This window comes from Sinocyclocheilus grahami, unplaced genomic scaffold, assembly GCF_001515645.1.
Source record: "Sinocyclocheilus grahami isolate Dianchi unplaced genomic scaffold, SAMN03320097.WGS_v1.1 scaffold6.1, whole genome shotgun sequence".
Classification (NCBI taxonomy): Eukaryota; Metazoa; Chordata; class Actinopteri; order Cypriniformes; family Cyprinidae; genus Sinocyclocheilus; species Sinocyclocheilus grahami.
In genome coordinates this window covers 2,337,959-2,360,943 of record NW_015505185.1, presented here as the reverse complement: position 1 = coordinate 2,360,943, position 22,985 = coordinate 2,337,959, and the positions used below count along the sequence as shown (strand labels likewise).

Below are 22,985 nucleotides of genomic sequence, written 5' to 3'. Positions count from 1 at the left end.
TGTATATATATATATATATATATATATATATATATATACATAGTCTGTATGTAATATTAGAACCATTCTAACCTTTTTATTATTTATCTCTGAAATGTTCAAAAGAGACACAGACTTTACACACATGCCTGACAACTTTCTGGTGTTATAAATGTATTGAGTATTTCTGACTAAATCCAGTGAAGTGAATATAGCAAACAGCCAATGCTTACTAGTTTGTACAGTGCATGTTGGGAATTTCTAGAGAGCGAACATTTCAGTACACTGGAATGTTTCTAGGACAATGGGAGAGCCCAAGAAACAGCTGACTCCCTGTGAAGACTGCTCACCACTTAACTAGAGAGCGGACTGAGGCACACAGATTGTTTGCTCACGTCAGCTGTTTTCCACATTCTCACTCTTTCTTAGCCTGTCTCGGAGGAAGATTATGAAGCTGACGCTTTCCTCGTACACCTCGTCTTATTTGTGTTGACAAATGAGCCTCATTTCTCAGAGTTGCTTAAAGAAAACTTGATGTCTAATCATAATTTATGAAGTGCAATGTTCACTGTATGGCCACATTTCTGTGAAAATGTTTGAAAGGAGCTTAATGAGGAGATCCAGAGAGCCGCGGCGGGCAGAAAACTTGAGCTGGAGCTAACAGAAACTGAGCTCATGATGAAGTGACTGCAAGACTTATTAAAAAAAGTGGCGCTTCTCATTGCTGTACGGGTTTTATTACATGCCAGAGCTTTCCCACTTGGGAGAACGTATGAAAGCTAAGTTAATTCTCTTACCCAGTCTGTTTTCAGTGAGTGGGTGTTGTAGTGTAATGAAGTGCAATATGAGTGCATCACTTGCACCAAAAAAGCACCTGCATTTTGCTGGTTGTACTCATAGTTAAAGTATATGATTGATGATACAACACACACCTGCATTAAGTATTTTTGATGCCTCCTGCAATTATGTGTTTTAATGCTATAGGGTTTTAGCGATTAATGTGTATGGATATATCGGATCTCTCATGTGACCGTGTTTCTTTTAGAGGAATGTTTTACTCAAAATTTCATAATCTACACACCCTCGTGCAATTTTAAACCTGCATTACTTCGTTGCTTTGTTATAGGAAAAAATCAAATCAGAAAAAATCAAGTCATGTGTTTCCATACAATGAAAGTGAATGGGGACAGAACTGTCAACCTACAAAAATAACAAAATAAAATCACCAGAAACATATATTCTAAAACTTGTGTATCTGAGCACAAATTAGATTTAAGAGTTACAGGAGAACATTTTCTCTTAATATAATTTCTGTTAATATAATGAAGATAAGAAAATCATAAAAACAATCAGCAACAAATAACAAATTTAATGGTGACTAAATAATGCATTTTATTATTTATAGCCATTTTTTACTATAATAAATAAATATGTATGTAAATAAATCTAAATAATTAGCTATAAATGAAACTATTTATTTATTTATTTTATTTTTGGTTGGTTTGTTGGTTATGGTTATTTATTTATTTATTTATTTAGCCAGTGATTGATTTGTTTGTTTTATTATTTATTTATTTTATCTATACCTAGTGATCAATTTATTTGTTACTTTTTTAAAGCCAGTGATTTAGTTATTTATTTATTTTAAGCAATTTATTTTTATTTGTTGTAAGTGTTTGTTCCTTTTTTTATTTTAAGCGTTTTTTTTTTTTTTTTTTTATGTTTATACATTCTGTGCTCAAATGCTAATATGATGATGTTGCCTGGCTGGTTTGGTGGTGAATATAAAGTTCATGTAAAGGTTACAGTGACTGTGGTGACATTAGATAAATGTCACAGATTGTACTCGGTGAGATCAACGTCTCAGCATGTTAAATCAGTGTCTTAATTTCACCACTCACAGGTCTTCAAACAAGTCATTTCTATCAAGTCCACCCTCAAGACTCAATAGCTCTTTTGACATGTGTATCATTGAGGTTGTTTGAGTTTTTAGATGAATGGATCCTTTGTGTATTATTCAAGAGAGCACGCTGTGTGGTTTCGTGTGTTTCTTTGTGATATCGTAAACGGCTATTATAGATCAAGAAACATACTCCATCTCAGATCCAGTCTTAACCGTTTGGTAACCATGGTGATTTCAGTTCCCATTTGGAGCATTGAACTGGTCAGATCTTGAGCTGAAACTTAAGATAGGAAGTAGGGATGCACGATATATCGGCCACCATATCGGTATCGGCCAAAATTTTCATATCGGTGCATCCCTAATAGGAAGTTTCTGTAATAGAAGCTTCTGTCCAGAAGCATCTGTACTGACTTGACCTTGAGCCCAGAGAGTTCTGCTTTGTGAAAACTGGATTTTTAGATTCAATTCTTGTAACGTATTCGTAAATGGACAAATGCGCCACACTAAGCCCTTTCTCTTCCCAGGGCCAAAATCCTCCAAATATTATCTGTTCAGATACAGGGATGATTATGTTTAGGGCTTTTTGATTTATTAAAGAGAGATAGTAGATTGGAGACGTGAAAACTTTGGAGAGAGAGCAGGAATTAGAACATGTTGCAGATTGGACTCAGTTGGCACCAATGCTCAGTGTGCGCTAACCAAGAAACCTCAATGCCAATATTATTTCCTCTTGAAATATTGTACATATATTTTCTTTATTTAATGTTAAAAACACTTTCTGCATTGCTAAAAGATATAACATTTGGTGAATTTTGTGTACAAACATCTGAAATTTGGATTGCATGTTCTTCCTGTGCTTAGAATCAGAACTACTTGCCTTGCGACAAAAATCATTCTGACCCATTGCTAATATCATGGTTCTCAATGGGAAATCGTTGTGTGCCCTGCTCTAAGCAAATGAATGGGCTGACATGGTGGGTATGTGTTTTTCTCTGTGTTTGTTGTAGACTTGAGAGATGTGGTGTTTGTCATCCAGAGCCAGAGGAACTCTTTCCATGTGCGGCAGGCGGAGAAACTCAGAAAAGACCTTCTGCTGCAGACACAAGCTCTTCAAGAGGTATCAATATATATATCTTGTTCTGTTTTTCATGACCTTTTGACCTTATACCTGGCATGGGTTCACATAATTAAATCAGTTCAACCCAAAGAGAAATTATTTGTGCAATTAGGTTCAAATTTCCTCCATGACTTTCTGGAGAATTACAGCCATCTGTCATGAACCCTTTGCTAAGCCAGATGTACGCTATCAGTCAAGACTTTGAACACATCTACTTAAGGCCCGTTCACACCAAGAATGATAACTATAAAGATAACTATATTATTGTCTAGGGATGTACCGAATGTTCGGCAACCGAAATGATTAAATAAGCGAAAAGACCGAATAAATTGTACCGAACAATGCCATGACGTGATCAAATAGCAACCAGCGTAGAGTGAGAGGCCTGCACTCTTTATAATGCAGCAAACATGACGGCAGTGTGGAAGCGTTTAAAACTGTCAGAGAATGACGCAAAAATCATTACAAGCACCGACAGCGAGAGACCGTTTAGTGCTGCATCACATGTCTTCGATGAGAAGAGGAAGGGGTGATTGTTGCTGGTTACTGTATGATGATTGAAATTGCGAAATGGCCTTCAACAATTAGTAAATAAACTGCAGAACGTCATGTTTTCTAATACACGCGCGAATTGCATGTATTCTGACAGCGCTGCACGACCTCGCGGCGGATCTGCTTGTTAACCAGGGTTCAAAGCTCGAGGAAAATCTGCGCTGAATCAGCGTTACTCGTCATATGCCTCTGTCACATTATTATGAATTTTTACAAGGCACGTGACAATGTGATACGTGCGACATATTCGTAATGAGACTCGTTTATAAATCTGCTGTCTACAAAAAGAAGGATTGAGGTCTTCCTGCGCGTTTCGGGCAAAATAAAAGTTGAGAAAAAGCAAGAACTCCATGAACATTCATTATTTTTACTGTTGTTGTCAAGGGGTGCTGTAAAGGATCCACGTGCAAAGGCAGTCCGTTAGAATCAGTCTCTTTATTGAAGACACAAAACAAGCCAGTCTGTCGTACGATGACACAGAACTGGATGAAACACAATGAAACACAAATCGACCGGGGATGGTCTGGTTCCGAGGACTCCCGTCTTGGAGAGAGCTCGTATGGGCTGGGCTCACTGGAAGCAGCCACCGGGCACCGAGAACACTAAGACGAGCACAGCACACTAAGCAAGACAAGACCTGGTTAGAACTCAGATAGTATCGACATGAATGGCCAAACAATACCGTATGCATGTCACACAATAATCCGACAGAGAACAGTGAGCCCAACCACTAGAAATAGAGTGACTAATAGATCAGAGTGGAAACAGGTGTCCCCGCAAAGCAGCACGCACGCTGATTGTGATGACAAACAGGTGGAGATGAGGGCTAGAATGAGCATGGGTGTGCCTAAGTGTGTGTGTGTGTGTGTGTGCATGATAGAGTATGTATGTGTGTGTATGTGTGTGTGAGAGAGAAACAGAGAAGCAAACCCAGCTCATGACAGTTGTCCTGTAAAATAAAATAAAAAGTAAGACAATAATAATGATGATAATTACAACAGCTCTGTTAATACATTTATTATAACATTTACACACAGTGTTTGGGATCTGTAATATTTTCTAATGTTTTAAAAGAAGTCTCTTCTCAGCAAGGCTGCTTTTATTTGTACAGTAAAAAATACATGCCTGATTCAAGAAGGGGGTCTGATGGCCAAAAAATATTATTTTACTAACTTTTTTTTCATTTTAAGTTTAAATTGTGCTTTGTTGGTATAATGTCTGCTAGAATGTTAAAAAATGTTCAGTGTTAAATATTTTTAAATTGTTACTTTGTAACTGATTTTCCTTTGAAAAGCAAGACAAAACAGTAAAAAGCACATTTTGGCTATTTCATTTATGCAATAGGGGAAAAAATGGGCAAAATACATGTGGGGAAAAAACTCAAAAACCCGTATTCGGTATTCAGCCTTAGGCCCAGTGTTTCATTTTGTTCGGTTTCGACTTCGGCCAAGAATTTTCATTTCGGTGCATCCCTATTATTATCCACACCAGAGGACAATATTGTCTGTTTATTCTAATCACTATATACAGTAGATATATGATTGCAAAATGTTTTTGTTTTTTTGTATTGCATTTTTTTTTATTCTTTCTATTATAAATGATATTGTTTGCAGTCTTACATTTGCATGGTTTTGTTTGGCTTTCATGAAATCATTCTTGCAACTAATCTTGCAGCATTTTCATAGTGCGCTTTTATTGAATATTTGAACATTATAGAAAAGGCAAGGGCAGATCATGAAGTGACATTTTGTGAAGTAGTAGGATTGACATTTCAAATGTTAAAAGCTTTATTTCAGTGAGAGGAACTCTTCGGTTCATCCTTAATATTCCACCCTTGATAGTATGTTCCATTTGTTTCCCAGCATGGAGACCATCCTCTGAGAGTGAAAATGTAATGCAATCAGTTTTTTTCTCCACCCCCAACAACAACCTCACCTGGCAGTTTACCACTTTCATAGACAAACTCTATCTGACTGCTTGTTCTGAAAATCTGGAGTGCCAAACTGCAATAACCTCGGAGCTCTGCACCAGTTCACTGAGCTGTCACCCTCTGATCCAATCAAAACCAGATTAAGAAAGCGCTCTTACCCTGCACTATATCCTTTCTACCGCCTTTTCTTTCATTCTCGGGGTCTTTTTATTCCCAGAACACCTTAGCCTAATTTTTCAAAAGATGTACAGTGGATTTCTACAGTTTCCTCATCAATTATGACTGAGTTGTATGGCAATAACAAGCTGTTTTGATTTCTTTCATCTTTCCTATCCTATTCAGATTAGATGCTTTTTAGCAACACTTTGTGAGCCCAAATGAATTGGAAAAAATACAGTGGAGTTTACTTATTTTAATGCCCTTGAAGTGTTTGATATCACATAAATTGTTGCACTTGATTAACTGGTGCTGTCAGCATTTGAGTCAGTTTTCAGTGTTTTATTTAATTTAACACATGTTATTTTCTAATAAGAAATATTAAAATATATATTTATATTAGATTTATATTTTATACTTTTTTTTAAATAAGTATACATCCAATTATTTTTATATCTTACCTCTACCAGTTCTCCTTCAGTGTACTATTTATTTTATGAAATAATTAATTTAATTTATACCTATTTAAAATTAAATATAAAAATATTTTTTAAAAAAATGTGTATTACAATTAAATATATAAAATATTATTAAATATCTATTTAATATATATTATATTATTTAATAATAAACATTATATTTGTATAATTATATTTATATTAAATGTATATGTTTCATCATTCTGATTTTGACATTTAGATTTACACCATACTGGGAAAGTCATTGGGATACAAAACATTGTTTTTAAAATATCTTTTGTTTTTCAAAGAACGATAACAGAATTTTCATTTTTTGGTAAACTGTCCTTTTCAATAATACACTAAACGAGGGCTTCTATAGATGAGATTGGATGATATTAAATAATATATAGAACTTCATTGTTTCTCTGGATAACATTTAGGAACCCAAATAAAGTTTTTCTTCAGACCTTTGTAAGGAAATGGACTCTGGATGGATGCTTCTTTATGCATTACCACAAGATGTCAGCACTAGTCTGAGACACGAGACAGTTGACTTGTAGAGCTGATGCATAATTCTAGTTTCAGTTGAGCAATTTGTGTCTCTTTAGTTAAACTCATGAGGCCTAAGATTTATTCGTTACAGAGAAATGTTCATGCGTCACGCTCTACGTGGATGTGCACATCAATTCTCTCGCTCTCTGTCGGCCTCTGAACCTTGACAGTTCCAGTATTGTCAGTGTGAATTAGACTTGAGATTTATCACTCCTGCCCTGTGTGGCTGTACAGTGCTCCTGAACATTGCTCGCTCGCTTGTATTCACTCCCCAGTGTGCAGCCAGCAGTGACTGTTATGTTGTAAAAGCTTTGGGATGTTTGCTCCACCACTTGGGGGCCGAAGCGGCAGGCAGAACAGTGGGAGCGCATGCAGTAGCGAACACATTCAATAAGACCAGCAATCTATAAACACTGAGGTATTCATCTCTAAAGCCATCAGAGGCACACAAGTTTGTAAACTTAGCATGGCAGCAGCTGGTATGACCTAGACTGTTTCCTTCTGTTAATGTCAGTGCTGAGTGAGAAACAAATGCCCCGAGGACTTGTCTTCTTCATGATGTGTGTCATCTTCTTTAGTATTCTTCTTTGTGTTTGTCTTCTTATTTGTCATCTTTTTTTTGTCAAACTTTCGAACTTTGCTTTGCAGATTCAGCTTTAGTTTAGCCTTGCGCTGTTTTTAATTTTGTATATGTAAGATTAAAGTGATGAATTTGAAAATGATGGCATTGTAATATCTAAAAAGATATAAATAATATAATGTATTATATTATATTATATTAAATACTATATTAAAAATACTACTAATACTAGTCTTCTGGTTATTAATATTTAACTATAACTGGTTAATATAAGATCATTTATAATGATGTTATATATTCAATATTTGATCATAATTAATTCAGTATTTAATTAGTATTTTTATACTTATGTGTGCGTGCTATAAATATTTTGCAAGTATTTAATAATAAATATTTTTTAAATTTTGTATTTTATATTTTTATATTAATACATTTTTATTTATTAAATATATATTATGTATATATACTTTAGTGAGTTTGATGATAGATAGATAGATAGATAGATAGATAGATAGATAGATAGAGGTGTGTATGTGTGTGCGCGCGTTTTTGTGACAAATGAGGACATACATTTGTATAATGACAAAGGTATGACATAGGTATTACAAGGAGAAGGTGACTTTTCAGGACATTATCCCATGTCCCCACTTTTCAAAAGCTTATAAATCACACAGAATGGAGTGTATTGAAAATCTGAAATAGCACAAAGTTTTCTGTGAGGGGTAGGTTTAGGGGTAGGGTTGGTGTAGAGCAATAGATATACGGTCTGTACAGTATAAAAACCATTACGCCTATGGGATGTCCCCACTTTTCACAAAAACAAACCTGTGTGTGTGTGTGTATACAAAATTATGTATTTGTGTGTGTTTCTGTGAGTGCAAATAGTTATTTTGCTGTTTTTCAAGCACTTTTTCCAGGAAATATTAATGACTAATTTTTGTAGTTCAGTTTTGGAGTTTACAGACATAGTTGAATTTATAATGTAATGCTTTCTTATTCATACGAGAAGTAGTGGAAGGAGTTTAAATTGTAAATGACTTGGAAAAGGCAACTGGGTAATTCATTACAGATGATGAGGAGGCTGTAATTAGTTTCATCCATTAGCTCAAATTTGCCCTAATTAATTATTATGATGCACAGACATGGTTTAAACCAAGCACCCTTTAGCAGGGCAATGCGATGTATTATGTTTGTCCCAGTCTCTGTGGTAATCAGGCCGATGGGCAGAGAACATTAGCTAAGTCAGCCTGACCTCACAACTGAAATGCATCCTTATAATGATTTGTATTTGTTTGACCTGACATGCGGCCTTAAAAAATACTGTTTAGATGCTGCCTGCTGGCTTTGTGTATTTTATGACATTATAAAATCATAAAAGATTAGCCTAATGGTTACATTGACCATTCTCTGCTGTAAATGAGTTGTTGCTGGTCCAAAACATGCATCCTATTTAACAAATTAAGTGTTTTTTGAAGCTATCAGTCCAGTTGTTTGGCCAAGCATAGATTACCAATGGTTCATTTATAGTCCGTATCCTCTCATGGCATGACATTTAAAGCACGTTTGTATCCATTTTAGATTAAAAGACGTTTTCCACAAAGAAAATGTCCACCTGAGAATAGCACAAAGGTTAATTACTGAACAAGGGAACTTTCTGGATGGTAAAAGCCATTTCTTTACCAACAAAGTTAAACTCTGACAAACTAGGGTCATTGAGCTTTCTATATGCATGCTTTCGTCTCTTTTTGCACTTTCTCTTCCCATGTCATAGGACAGACAGATCAGACACATCTAAGATTAGAGTGCTAATTTCTCACTGTTCCGGTCTCTGGCCGCCATGTGATTGAACCAAGTCGACCATCTGAGGTAACATAAGGTAGCAAGGTCACACTGACTCCTATCTTCATCGTCACCTTGAGTCACAGTGTAATCACAGTCCCTTTTTGCCGTGTTCACATGCTGATGAGCTGTGTGAAGACACACAATGGGTGTCACAAAGTCCTCAGATCTATATTAAAGGGGTCATATGATGCGATTTCAATTTTTCCTTTCTCTTTGGATTGTTACAAGCTCTTGGTGCATAAAGAAGATCTGTAAAGTTGCAAAGACTAAAGTCTCAAATCCAAAGAGATATTCTTTATAAAAGTTAAGACTCAATCACTCCTACCTAAAACGGCTCGTTCTAACACTCCCCCACATATCTACGTCACGATGTGGGAAACGTTTTGTTGTGAAAGCAAAACTACTTTGTTGTCACAGACTGTAAGTAAATTTTTTATATTTAAAGAATTTGCCACTGATGATTCAAACGCGAGTTTTGAGCAGTGTAGAGTAGCTCTTGTTGTTTGTCATTTCTCCGATCACAAATACAGACATGGTTTTATGTTTACGCAGCGCAATGCAATGCAACACAACGCGTAAAAAGACAGTATAAGTCATTATAATCAGTAATTATGTCCCCACTGGATGCAACAAATGCCTCGTTTATTATGGGTTTTCATGTTTTTGAATCGTCGCTCTGGCCTGACAGTATGGTAGGGGCGTAACATTTCTGTCACACGCTTGAGGTGTTCGGCCAATCATAATGCACTGGAAAGCTGGCCAATCACAGCACACCTCGCTTTTCAGACCGATGAGCTTTGTAAAAATCGATGCGTTTCAGAAAGGCGGGGCATAGAGGAGAAACAATAATGTACAGTATTTGGAAAATAATGTGTTTTTCTAACCTTAAACCACATAAACAGGATCGTGTATGCTGGGATTTCATAAATTTAATGGAGAAAAAAGTAACGTAACTAGTAATGTAACTAATTACTAATTACTTTTGAAATAAAGTAATCAGAACAGTAACGTGATTACTTTTAAAAGGAGTAATCAGTAATTTGATTACATTTTCAGAGTAACTTGCCCAACACTGCTCTTTGGAGATAAGAATAAAATTTTGGGAGCACATTTGTGAATGTATTAAGGAGGAAGTTCTGAACATGAACACTCTCTCATCTGATTCATTGTCACTCAGGGCCGTGCACAGACCTTTTGAGGGGTATGTGCTGAAACTGAAAAAGGCCCCCCCCCCATATATATAGGGTTTCTTAGGTATATAGGTCTACATGTTATACACTATTATAATGACATGGCTTTTAAAGACTACTTAATTTCTAAATCTCAAAAGGTGGAAGTCAGGACTAATAGACTTGGCCTGGAAAAAGGACATGGTATGATAGCTTGGCATTATACAGTGCAAAGGATATCTGGCCTTCTAGATGTAAAGTAGGCTATAACAATGGGCCTCCTGGGTAGTTGTCATTATTATTTGTAGGGTCCTGTGTTTGTGAACTGCTCTTGTGTACTCCCTCTTTTTTTAATTGTATATATATATATATATATATATACATTATGACACAAAGTTCAATAAAATTATGTTTGAAGAAAAATAATTTTTTAGCTATGTAATATATATAATGTATTATATTATGCATGATAAAATATAACGATTTCACAGTGATTTGATTCTGTAAAGTTTTTTTTTGGTTACTACAACATTACTGTAATAAAACCATGTTTTACTACGTTAATACATTTGAAGACGAGCGGAGAGTATAGAATACTAGATAAAAAAAATTGCTAGCTAGAATACATGCATATTAACAGTGTAAACATGAATTAGCCAATGGGCGCGGCGCTCAGTTTCAAATACATAAATTATGAGCCTTTATAAACATAGTGTTTCTTGCGTAAAGAAAAGGCTGTACTTATTCAAACAACAAGATCTTTATTTACCCTTGCAGACCTAGTTCAGCTGCTGTGGAACTTCAGTTCAGTTCATTCAGTCAAGATAGAGGGGGTGGAGTTATGAGGTTTACTGACAGTTTGAGCGGATCCAACAAGATTTAGTCACAAGCTCTTTTTAATACCTTTCATTAGCTAAATATTTGTAAAGCAGACAGACAGATGTAAAGGGTGCCCAATATCATTGATTTATTGAAGGAAGAAAAACAAACAAACACCATCACCAAAAAAAGGGCACTTCGGAGTGTAAGGGCAAAAAGGGCATGCGCTCTGCACAGGTTGAGCCCTACCTGTGCACGTGCCAGTTGTCACTCCTATTAAAGTCACAAATGTGAATTGCCCTAGGCTGAAAATGTTAGTGCTGAAGGGATTTTGAAATGCAGTTCACTTTTTTTTTCACATAGAAACACTTTTTAGCTCAAGGTTATGATTGTCTATGATTGTTTGATGATATAATTGTCCAATTTCAGCATTTGTTGCGATTGATTTCTGTCATTAGGGGGCAGCAAGTTTGACTGCAAAATGTGTTTTAAAAAGATTTAAGGCTCTTCCTGTGTGCAATAATGTTTTAGTATTTATTTATTTATATATTTTTTGAATAGCTGACATTTGAGCGATGTATGTGTACAGCTGATGTGAGCAAGCAGTTTTAAGTAGTGCATGTCATTATTTATGTATGTATCGTATGGATTTATTTAATTATTGGTATATTGACAGTAGAGTAAGAAATGTTGGGTAAGTTTTAAATGGGCAAAAATGTGTACCTTTGTTCAGCAAACATGCATTATATAAAAGTAAAGGCGTTTCAAATAAATGCTGTTCTTTTGAATTTTCTCATTCATCAAAGTATTCTGAACTGTTTTCAACATTGACAATAAGAAGAAATATTTCTTGAGAACCAAATATTATAATTAATAACTGTATTAATTATTAGCATATTAAAATGATTTCTGAAGGATCATGTGACACTGAAGACAGGAGTAATGGGTGCTGAGTATTCAGCTTTGTCATCACGAGAATAAATTACATTTAAAAAATGTGACCCTGGACCACAAATAAGGGTCATAAGGGTCAATTTTTTTCGAAATTGAGATTTATACATCATCTGAAAGCTGAATAAATAAGCTTTCCATTGATGTATGGTTTGTTAGGATAGGACAATATTTGGGACAATATTTGGTCGAGATACAACTATTTGAAAATCTGGAATCTGAGGGTGCAAAAAAAATCAAAATATTGAGAAAATTGCCTTTAAAGCTGTCCAAATGAAGTTCTTAGCAATGTATATTACTAATCAAAAATTAAGTTTTAATATATTTACAGAAGGAAATTTACAAAATATCTTCATGCAACATTTTTTTTTTGCATAAAAGAAAAATCAATCATTTTGACCCATACAATGTTTTTTGGCTATTGCTACAAATATACCCCAGCGACTTGAGACTGGTTTTGTGGTCCAGGGTCACATATATTAAAATAGAAAAGCTATTTTAAACTGTAAAAATATTTTTTCATAGATTTTTACTTGTATTTTTGATCAAATAAATGCACTCTTGATGAACATAAGATACTTCTTAAATGAAAATAATAAATAAAATAAATTAATTAATCTTGCCAACCCCAAACTTTTAAACAGTAGTGTGTAACAGCATTGGAATTACATTCAGGATGATCTTTTTTCTAGCTGGTGAATGAAAACAGAATCCACCCGTCTTTAAAGAGTTTGCACAGTTGAATCCTTATTGGTGTGAATGGACATTTACATAACAACAACAACAAAAAAAAGGTGTCCTAAAGTGACTTTCTCTGAAGTCCATCCAGTGCACTGGCTGTTGCCCTGCAAGTAAACTACTGTCTCAAATCAGACCAACTGACTTGATAGCTGTTTTCACAGTATCTTCCCATTTTTCTTCGTCTGACAGTAGCTGTAATGGATTGTTTGTCTCTTTCAGAGTCCCCCTGTCATCCTGCTGCTGCACACACTGTCAGACAATGAGGGAGACTGGAGCATTCTCCCACTACTGCCTGAGTAAGCACTGTTAATACTGACATTACCAACATAGTGAAATCTCAGTGTTAAAAAAGTTTGCTTCACTTTGGATTATCATTTAATAGATTTCTTGTTAAGATTTATATGTTCTGTGTTTGGACTTATTTAAATGATATCAGATTAACAAGAGCGCTGTTGTACTGAATATTAATATAGTTGTGATTTGGCAAAAGCATTCATTATTAATATTATATATTATAAAAGCATGAATTATTAATTGTATATTGGGAAATATTCATATTGTAGAGATAGTAGTTGTAATTATTATTATTATTCAAAATAATAATATGATTTAATAACATTACAAATATTATTATTTCTTGTGGAGTTGCCAATCATTATGTGTATTCTTTTTTTCTCTGCAAACAAAAATAGTTTCAAAAGTCACAGGCCTGAGTGAATCAGTATTTTGAATGATTCAATTGCGTGAATGATTCTGTGACTCACTTACAAGGACAGTCACTTATTTAATTCTTGAACGAATTGTTTGAGTGAACAATTCAGTGACTTATTCATTAAACAGACAGATGTTTCTGTACTGAATGAATCACTGTTTTTGAACAAATCAGTTGAATGATTCAGTGACTCATATGACTCTTGTTCTCACCTACTGGTGTAACAATGTAACTTGCAGAAATAATTTATTTTTTAAAAACCACCACTAATGCACAGACTAATTATGAATGATTATATCCTGTTGATATGTTTGCATTAACTAGTATAAAATGTCTTTAAAATTGTTAATAATGCAGAATGTTTTTTTCTCCTTTAGCTTGTCATCACAGTTTGGCAAGAACTCATCTTGGATCATGTTTCTAGAAGAAGACACCAGAGTGAAACTCGAAAAACTTCATGAAGTCCTCAAAACATTTGACCGCAGAAAAGTAAGAACTTTTCATATTGTGCCACATGTAATCAAAGTTCATATTTAGCCTTTAATTGATGTTCCACACTCAGCAAGAGTGGAAATAGTCTGTTATAGTGTTTTCTTATCCATGTTCCATCAAACCTTTCTGTTCACCATGAATTTGAGCTATGGTGAGCTTATTAAAAAGGGTTCCAGACATTTCCAATCTTTATGCACTAGCAATGTCTTAAATACCAATGGACCAGTCTGCTACCTGTAGAATTACCTGTATAGCCTGTCTTTAATGGATTTTGAATTGTGTTCCACCTAGCTCCATTATGAATGAGATCTTAATGCTTTTTAGTCTTTTTCTTAAATGATGTCAACAGGAATTATTAGGAATGTCAGGCCCAAGGGTGTAAGCATTTAATGCTGAAAGCTGTTCTGAGAAACTGATTAGCAGTCTGACATTGATTTTGTCATGGAAAAGTGAAAAAATGTATTGTGTTTGCACTAAATGACTCTCCATAATGCTGCTTTATCATTGTTAAAACCCTCTTAACTGCAATTGCAAAATGCGTCAGCCTACAAGTGATATCCAAACAATTTGCAGTTGTTATTCATAAAATGGACATGGTAATTGATGTCTGTAATAATGTCTGTATTTTTTTATATGAGAGAGTAATGAAGGGGGAGAATTTCCTGACTGAATCTTTTTCACCCGCACATGTGACACCAATAACTACAAAGATAACGATAAAGATATAGTTCAAAAAATCGTTCTCAATATTAAAGAATAGCAGCGTACAAACCACAGCTATAACAATAAAGGCACAGAGAAACAATATCTTTGGAATCACTTTCAGAACGATTTTTTCCCCCAGGTGATGAACGATAAAGACGTTGACACCCAATCAGAATCTTGAGAATTTAAATATGTTTAAAAATCTTTATAGTTCTCGTTCCTGTTGTTCTGTTTAAAATGTGTTGCATTGTCAGATTTTGCTTGTAGTTGTCCTCACAGATGGCATTTAACACAGAATAAGTAATATAGATAAACATAAAGTCTGATCACTTCTTAGACTCACCTTCACAATTTCAGCTGTCGATATATTAATGCAATTTGATAATGTAAAGCCATTCACAGCTGCCTGGTTTGTCGAATGAACTGTGCAAGTGACTCATCACAGATTTCCACTTCATTAAAAATCAGTTTACCAGAGCCTTTTCAAAGTAACATAATAATGTGAACTACATTATGATAAGTCACTTGCACAGTGCATTTAACATGACAGGCAGCTGTTGAGCACAGCACTACCAGTAAGAACTGTTCTATGAATAAATAATTAAATATTTTTATATATATATATATTTTTTGTTTGTTTTTGTTTAAACCCCCTTTGTAGTTATGACAATGTCACTGTCACTTGATCAGATTGTCACTTAATGGAAGCTTATTTCCACCACAGAAAAATAAAAAAGGATTTTTTTTTTTATTTCATTTTTTTTTCTTGCTATTCTGGGGGAAAAAGTCAGAACTGTTAGATATAAATGCAATTCTGAGAGAAAAGGGAAGAATTATGAGATAAAAAGTCGCAATTACCTTTTCTATTTTTTATTCTGTGACAGAAAAAAACTGATTCGCATGATGTAAACTTAGTTATGAGCCTGTAATTGGGAGATATAAACTCACAATTCTGAGGAAAGAAAGTTTGTGAGTCACAGTTAACTTTGTAGTAATTTTATTGTGTGGTCGAAAACCTTCCATAGTCAATAAATTACATTGCTGTATTGACTGTGTTGAGGAAACAACCTCAAGAAATTTGTAATCAGAGACTGTAATATATTAATGTCTGAGACCATCACACAATAGAATCTGAATGAGTGTCAGCTGTTACGCTGTGATTTAGACTGAGATGACCATCGCAGTCTGATTGATCTCCACATTTTGTCCTCAGGAGTGGTTTCTTGGCAAGCCTCTACATGATGAAGAGTCCACCATCATCCATCATTATGCCTTCTCTGAGAACCCTGCGGCTTTCCAGTACCCAGACTTCTCTGCAGGATGGGCGCTTAGCATCCCTCTTGTCAACAGGTTAGAAAGACACCCTCAGCTGAACTGCTGTCAGAAGCATATCCTGTTTCAGAATGACATGGTTTTATAGATATGAATGAATAATATTTCATTGTTAAAGTGTTGATATCTGATACCATGGTAGTTTGATATATACCATGGTACTGAAAAATTGCAGTAGACATGTACTATGGTGTTAACATGGTATTCCAGTACCTATGGTATTTTTTTAAACCATGAAATGCCATGTATGAACAGGTATTGTGTGTATTTTTAACATTTTGATGACTAATTTGAGTTATTTCACATTTTAGGTTGACAAGCAAAATAGAAGAGGAGCCATTAAAATCAGACTTCACCATAGATCTGAAACATGAGGTGAGAATTTTTAAGGAGTATGTTTTGGGATGACGATTGACGATTGTTCTTTTAAATTGATTCCACTGTAGATTAAGATGTGCACTAAGAAAAATGGTGTGATTAAATAGTTGAAAACTATCACCGTAGAAACATTTCAAACACTGCAAAAAATATTACAATTTATAGAGAACATTTTGCATAGACTATAGTGCTCAAAAGTTTGGGGTTTAAATGTTTGGCATTCGTCATGCTTGTACTGCAAGTGCCTTGTCGTTGTTGTGGAAAAATAAGCTTTTTTGTAATCATTCCCTCATTTCACCCTTTAACTGGAGTAGCTCTAGCGGTGCCAGAATCTACCGGCACATTTCTCAGGGACATTTTGTATTTCCACATTCTCGTTCTTTCCATCTGTTTCCCTCTCCCTATGTCTCTAGCTCTCTTTCCACAAAATTCTTACAAAAATAAAGGATTCTTCCCATCTATTCCCCATAGTCTCAAAAAAAACATTAGCTTCACTGTACCTTCTGCAGTATTAGTGTGTTTGTTCTTCTTCAGTTCTTTCCCTGCAGAGTCCCCGCAGAGCTGAGGACAGACAGTCTTATAATTTATAGGATACATCTTGAGAATCTATGTGTGGGAGATCTATCTCTATATACAGAAACGAAAACAACTTTTTAAAGTACTGTAATGTTCCGTTCTTCTTAACATATCATGGTGCTTATGGAGTGCTGCAGGTTTAAATCAGGCTTTCAACAATTTAGATCAACAAGGTTTTGTCATTTATTCATTGTCAACTTCTGTAATTTACTCATTCTCGTGTCATTCCAAACTAATGTTTTTTTGTAGAGCAAAAACAAAAGAAGATAGTTTTTAAAAGTTTCAGTGTTTCAGTGGGAACCCGTGCTGTTTTGGACCCCTTTGACTTGAAACAATTAAAACATTCTTTAAAATATCTTATTTTGTATTCCACAGAAGAAAGAAAGAGATACAGGTTTGGAGCGACATGAGGATGAGTACATTTGCTGAAAATGTACTCACCCTCATGTCACGTAAGATGTAGATGAGTTTGTTCCTTCATGATTCATCAGAGCAGATTTGGAAATGTAGCTTGCTCACCATTGGATTCTCTGCATTGAATGGGTGCTGTAAGAATGAGAGTCCAAATAGCTGATAAAAAACATCACAATAATCCACTCCAGTCCATCAATGAACGTCGTATGAAGTGAAAGATCAAGATGCTTCCAGCTAAAATATGAGTTCATTATCCATAATGATACTTTCTTAAGTAAAAAAAGTGATCTGGTCTGAATCAGGAGAGAAATATGCACAGATCAAGCACCATTTACAAGCAAAAACAGATCTAAACAAATATGTTGGTGGATTTTGATGTCAGAAGATAACGGAGGTTGGATTTTTATTTTTTTTACTGGAGCAACTGGAGAACTGGATTATTGTGATGTTTTTATCAGCTGTTTGGACTCTCACTCTAACGGCACCCATCGACTGCGGAGGATTCATTGGAGAGAAAGTGATGTAAAGCTAAATTTCTCCAAATCTGTTTGGATGAAGAAACAAACTCTTGGATGACCTGAAGATGAGTAAATTATCAGCAAATTTTCTTCTTCTTTTTTTTTGGAGAGCTATTAATTTAAAGAATGATTTATTAAATCATTCTTCTTTTTCTCCTGCAGGTGGCGCTGTACATCTGGGAGGATGGGAAGGGACCTCGACTGAAGGGGGTTCCAGAGCTTTGCACAATACCAGAGCATAATCCAAGAGCTCAGTACTGTGCCACCACTGTCAGCAGCCAGTCACCACTGTGTGTAGGTTACCTCCACACCGAGCACTTAACACACCTGTCACACACACCTAATCAGTATGTGGAGAAGGCTGACAGGAGAGGAGGTGCAAACCTTGGGTAGAAGTGATGAATGTGATTTGTGCTGAAATACTTTGGATAAAAGCATCTGCTAAATGAATGAATGAAATGGAGTGACAGAGTTTACACCTGAGTGACAGAAAATCATATTACTTTTACTTTAAGAAGATGATTTTTTTGTATGTGTGTGTTCCACAGAAGAAAGTCCTTTAAGATAATACTATCCATTTGATATAATAGCAGCACAGTAATTTGGTACATAATGTTTTCCTTTAAACGACAGCACATCTAATAGCCTTGTGTTCAAGCGACCTTTGGGAAATCAATCCAGCGCTTCAATACAAGAGTATGATGAAGAAGATGTTTTGGTAGATCGCTTATTATAACTCTATATTTAATCTCTGAATGCCTGGGTTTGATCCCAATCAAAAATTATGAGTTTAATTAAACATCCATTTATCTTAAAGGGGTCATTTGATGCTATTTTAAAGATCATTATTTTGTGAATTTGGTGTAACAGAATATGTTGACATGCTTTAATGTTCAAAACACACATTATGTGTTTTGAACATTATGTGTTATGTGTTTTGTGGGGAAGTCGTGGCCTAATGGTTAGAGAGTCGGACTCGTAACCCAAAGGTTATGGGTTTGAGTCTCGTACCGGCAGGGATTGTAGGTGGGGGGAGTGAATGTACAGTGCTCTCTCCCACCTTCAATACCACGACTGAGGTGCCCTTGAGCAAGGCACCGAACCCCCAACTGCTCCCCGGGCGCCGCAGCAAAAAAATGGCTGCCCACTGCTCCAGGTGTGTGTTCACGGTTTGTGTGTGTTCACTGCTGTGTGTGTGTACTTTGGATGGGTAAATGCAGAGCACTAATTCTGAGTATGGGTCACCATACTTGGCCACATGTCACGTCACCTTTCACTTCACTTTATTTTTCAAATACTGTACATTATTGTAGGTCATCTATGCCCCGCCTCTCTCAAACACGTCGTTTTCAACAAAGCCTCCACCATTGACAAGCGCAGTCTGCTCTGATTGGCCAGCTCACCCAGTGCATTGTGATTGGCCGAACACCACAAGCACGCGTCGGAAATGTAACACCCCTTACCATAATCGCGAGCTTCAGCTTTCAAAGTAAATATCAAGACAGTTAATAATGTTGTTAGTTTTACCATCAGTTCAAGCCCGAAAGGGCAACAGAGTCGCGTGACAGACACAGTGATAATGCAGTACACAAGCTGCGGTTAAGACAGCTGACGTGCTATGATTTCTGAAAGGCAGTTCACTCTCCTGTGATGTGACCCTGTTCCCCTCACACACACACACACATGACGCGTTACTCTGCGCTGCTCAAAACTCCACATTTGAACAGTCAAATGCAAATACTTAAACTAATAACAAAACATACTTACAGTCGCTGATTCAGAAGCGCCAGATTGTCATAGCAAAGTCGGAATTGACCCTTTTTTTTTTTTTTTTTTAGAAATAGCCTTTGTGTACAGCCAGCCTTGTACTCTTCTAGGTTAAAAAAACTGTCGTCCATAAAATGCGTTGCACAAATTCGAACATCTGGGTTGTGCTGTTCTGTTGTAAATAAATCTTAACCAATGATTCCTAATTGCATCTACTTCCGGAAGACCAAATAAAGTGCTTGCGCACTGAAACACACAGCGTCTCCCTGACATGACTGCATCAACACTACTGCTGTTCCTGAAACCACGCCTTCTTTCTTTGCGTGCACATTTGGGCGGCATTATGCTAATATTTCCACATAGTGACATAGACATGTGGGGGCATGTTAGAATGAGCCGTTTTAGGTAGGCGTGGTTGACTCTTAACTTTTATAAAGAATATCTCTTTGGATTTGAGACTTTAGTCTTTGCAACTTTACAGATCTTCTTTATGCACCAAGAGCTTGTAACACTCCAAAGAGAAAGGAAAACTTGAAATCGCATCATATGACCCCTTTAATCCATTGCTGGTCATGAGCCTTTTCATCCTGTTTCAGTCTGAAGACTGAGTTCACTGCATAACTGTTATGCTTAAAACTTAACTCAAATGACTATGAATATGTGAAGTTATGTTGTTTGCAGACATCACCATCAAGCACATTAAAGTGTCTGTCGCCTATTTCCATTATGGACCGTTATAGTTTCATTGATTTTAAGTGCCACTTTGTGGTTTCTTTTGGAAACATTATATTACATAATTCATAAGCTGCTCGGATTGAGGCTCTGAATCGAGTGAACTAGACAGTCTTATTTGACAAGCTTTTATACTTTTAGTTATATTAAGTATTTTACTTAGTCCTTATTTCCATTTTAGCCACTTTCTTTCACACATGCAGACAATTGTGAGTGTTACACTGAATTTAAGTAAAAAATAATATTTTTTATAATTTGTAATATTAAATAAAACAATAATTATATATACAGTGGGGGAAAAAAGTATTTAGTCAGCCACCAATTGTGCAAGTTCTCCCACTTAAAAAGATGAGAGAGGCCTGTAATTTTCATCATAGGTATACCTCAACTATGAGAGACAAAATGAGAAAAAAAATCCAGAAAATCACATTGTAGGATTTTTAAAGAATTTATTTGCAAATTATGGTGGAGTGCCGTTCAAAAGTTTGGGATCAGTAAGATTTTTAATTTTGATTTTTAAAGAAGTTTCTTATGCTCACCAAGGCTGCATTTATTTGATGATAAATATTGAAAAAAAGCATAATTACTCCAGTCTTCAGTGTCACATGATCCTTCAGAAATCATTCTAATATGCTGATTTATAATCAATGTTAGAAAAAATTGTGCTGCTTAATATTTTTTGAGACCTGTGATACTTTTTTCAGGATACATGGAATTTTACTCCCGGTGGAAAATGGATATTATATAGAAAATATGATATTAAAAAATAGAGCCTGTGACACTAGTATTCTCTATTCTTTTTCTATTCTATGTACTTGTTTTCTTTTTCTATAATTTTGCGAAAATTCTTTTTCTATTCTTTTGACTTTTCTTTCTTTGTAAAAAAAAAAATATATATATGAAACCCTCTAACACTAATGTTCTCTTTTTCTGTTCTATCTACTAAAAAAAATATTGTAAGTCGCTTTGGATAAAAGTGTCTGGTAAATGCCTAAATGTAGAAATATAATATAAACAATATATGCTCACATATATCACCATCAAGTGCATCTATTTCCATTATAAATATTACAGTCTAATTGACTTTACGTGACACTTTGAGGTTTTAATTGCAAATATTGTAATGTATTTAAAAAATTAAAAAACTAAAATAAAAAATACAATGTATTTATATATTTTTTAAAATATAAAATATTTATCAATAAAAAAAATAAATAAAAAAAAATAAAATATAATATATAATGTTTAATAATAATTTATATCCTACAAAATAATTAAGGGAAGCTAAATATTTTAAATAACAATGCAAATTTTCAACAGCCGGCTATTCAGGCTATTCAAAAGGGCACCAGTGTTATCGGGTCATTTTGGTCAGGACTAGCTGTCCTGTCCTGCCCCTATGTTTAGTCTCTTCTGACAAAAACATCCAGAATCTCTTGGCATTAATATTGACAGTGGGCTCAGATCAAAGCAATATCTCCGTGAAGCAGTCCTGAGCACTTTTACCTTCGTTAAGGTTATCAGGCCTTTCCATGCTCTCCTCAGATCCAGAACCAAAACCTCAACCAGAAACACACACTGGCATAATACGGGACTGCACCTCTATTAACTGTTGATGCAATCCTGCCAGATTGATCCTTCACCTACTGTTTTGATTAAGATGTGTGTTCCTGAGATTGAACCTTTCATAACACATATGATTAACTGTAGTATAGCATCTGCCATTGTTCCAGCAGAATTAAAAATGGCTGTGGTGACCCCCATACTTAAAAAAACGGTTCTTGACCATCTAGATATGAACAATTATGGGCCAATCTCACATTTTCCATTCTTAAGTAAAATTCTTGAAAAACTTGTGGCTTCACAATTGAGATCTTACTTAAATGCTAATGGCCTTTTTGAACCTTTTCAGTCAGGATTTCATTCGTCACATAGCACTGAAACTGCTCTTCTTCGTGTGGTTAATGACATTCTTCTGTCCATGGATTCTGGGTTAATAAACATCTTGATTCTTCTTGATCTAAGCTCTGCATTTGACACAGTTTTATATATATCCACTTGGTGACATCATACGCATGCATGGACTTCAATTTCACTGCTATGCTGATGACATTCAAATTTACCTAACCACCAGCTCTGACAGGTCATCACTGCCTGACTCACTTACTGCATGCATCAGGGATATCAAGCATTGGATGTCCTTGAATTTCCTTAAACTAAATCATAACAAAACTGAAATATTGATGATTGGCTCTGCTACCTCAGTCAAAAGGATTGGCCTGTCCTTTGAAATTTACGGGGTTCATGTTAAGCCTGCTTCATCTGTCCGTAATCTTGGTGTCTTATTTGACTAATCTCTATCTTTTGCCTCTCATATATCTGCTGTTGTTAAAACCTCTTTTTTCCATCTTCGTAATATTGCACGTCTTAGATCTTCTCTAACTCTAGCTGATGCTGAAATCTTAATTCATGCATTAATCACATCACGTCTAGATTATTGCAATGCTCTATTTCTTGGTCTGCCTAAAAAACTTATTGCAAGGTTACAGTATGTTCAAAATTCAGCAGCAAGAGTTCTCACCTCCACCAGGCGTTCTGCTCACATTA

The 22,985-nt window shown here is 35.3% G+C and overlaps 1 protein-coding gene across 4 annotated transcripts in view; it reads left to right on the top strand.

Moving 5' to 3' along the window:
• LOC107587310 (beta-1,3-glucosyltransferase) overlaps positions 1-22,985 on the top strand; it is a 96,361-nt gene that overhangs the window by 60,789 nt on the left and 12,587 nt on the right. For all 4 annotated transcript variants that reach the window (XM_016275028.1, XM_016275044.1, XM_016275051.1 and 1 more), the window contains 6 exons: positions 2,890-2,999; positions 12,972-13,048; positions 13,842-13,953; positions 15,875-16,011; positions 16,305-16,368; positions 18,042-18,173. In XM_016275028.1, the coding sequence (XP_016130514.1) occupies positions 2,890-2,999; positions 12,972-13,048; positions 13,842-13,953; positions 15,875-16,011; positions 16,305-16,368; positions 18,042-18,173 (632 nt within the window). The remainder of the gene's footprint in view (positions 1-2,889; positions 3,000-12,971; positions 13,049-13,841; positions 13,954-15,874; positions 16,012-16,304; positions 16,369-18,041; positions 18,174-22,985) is intronic.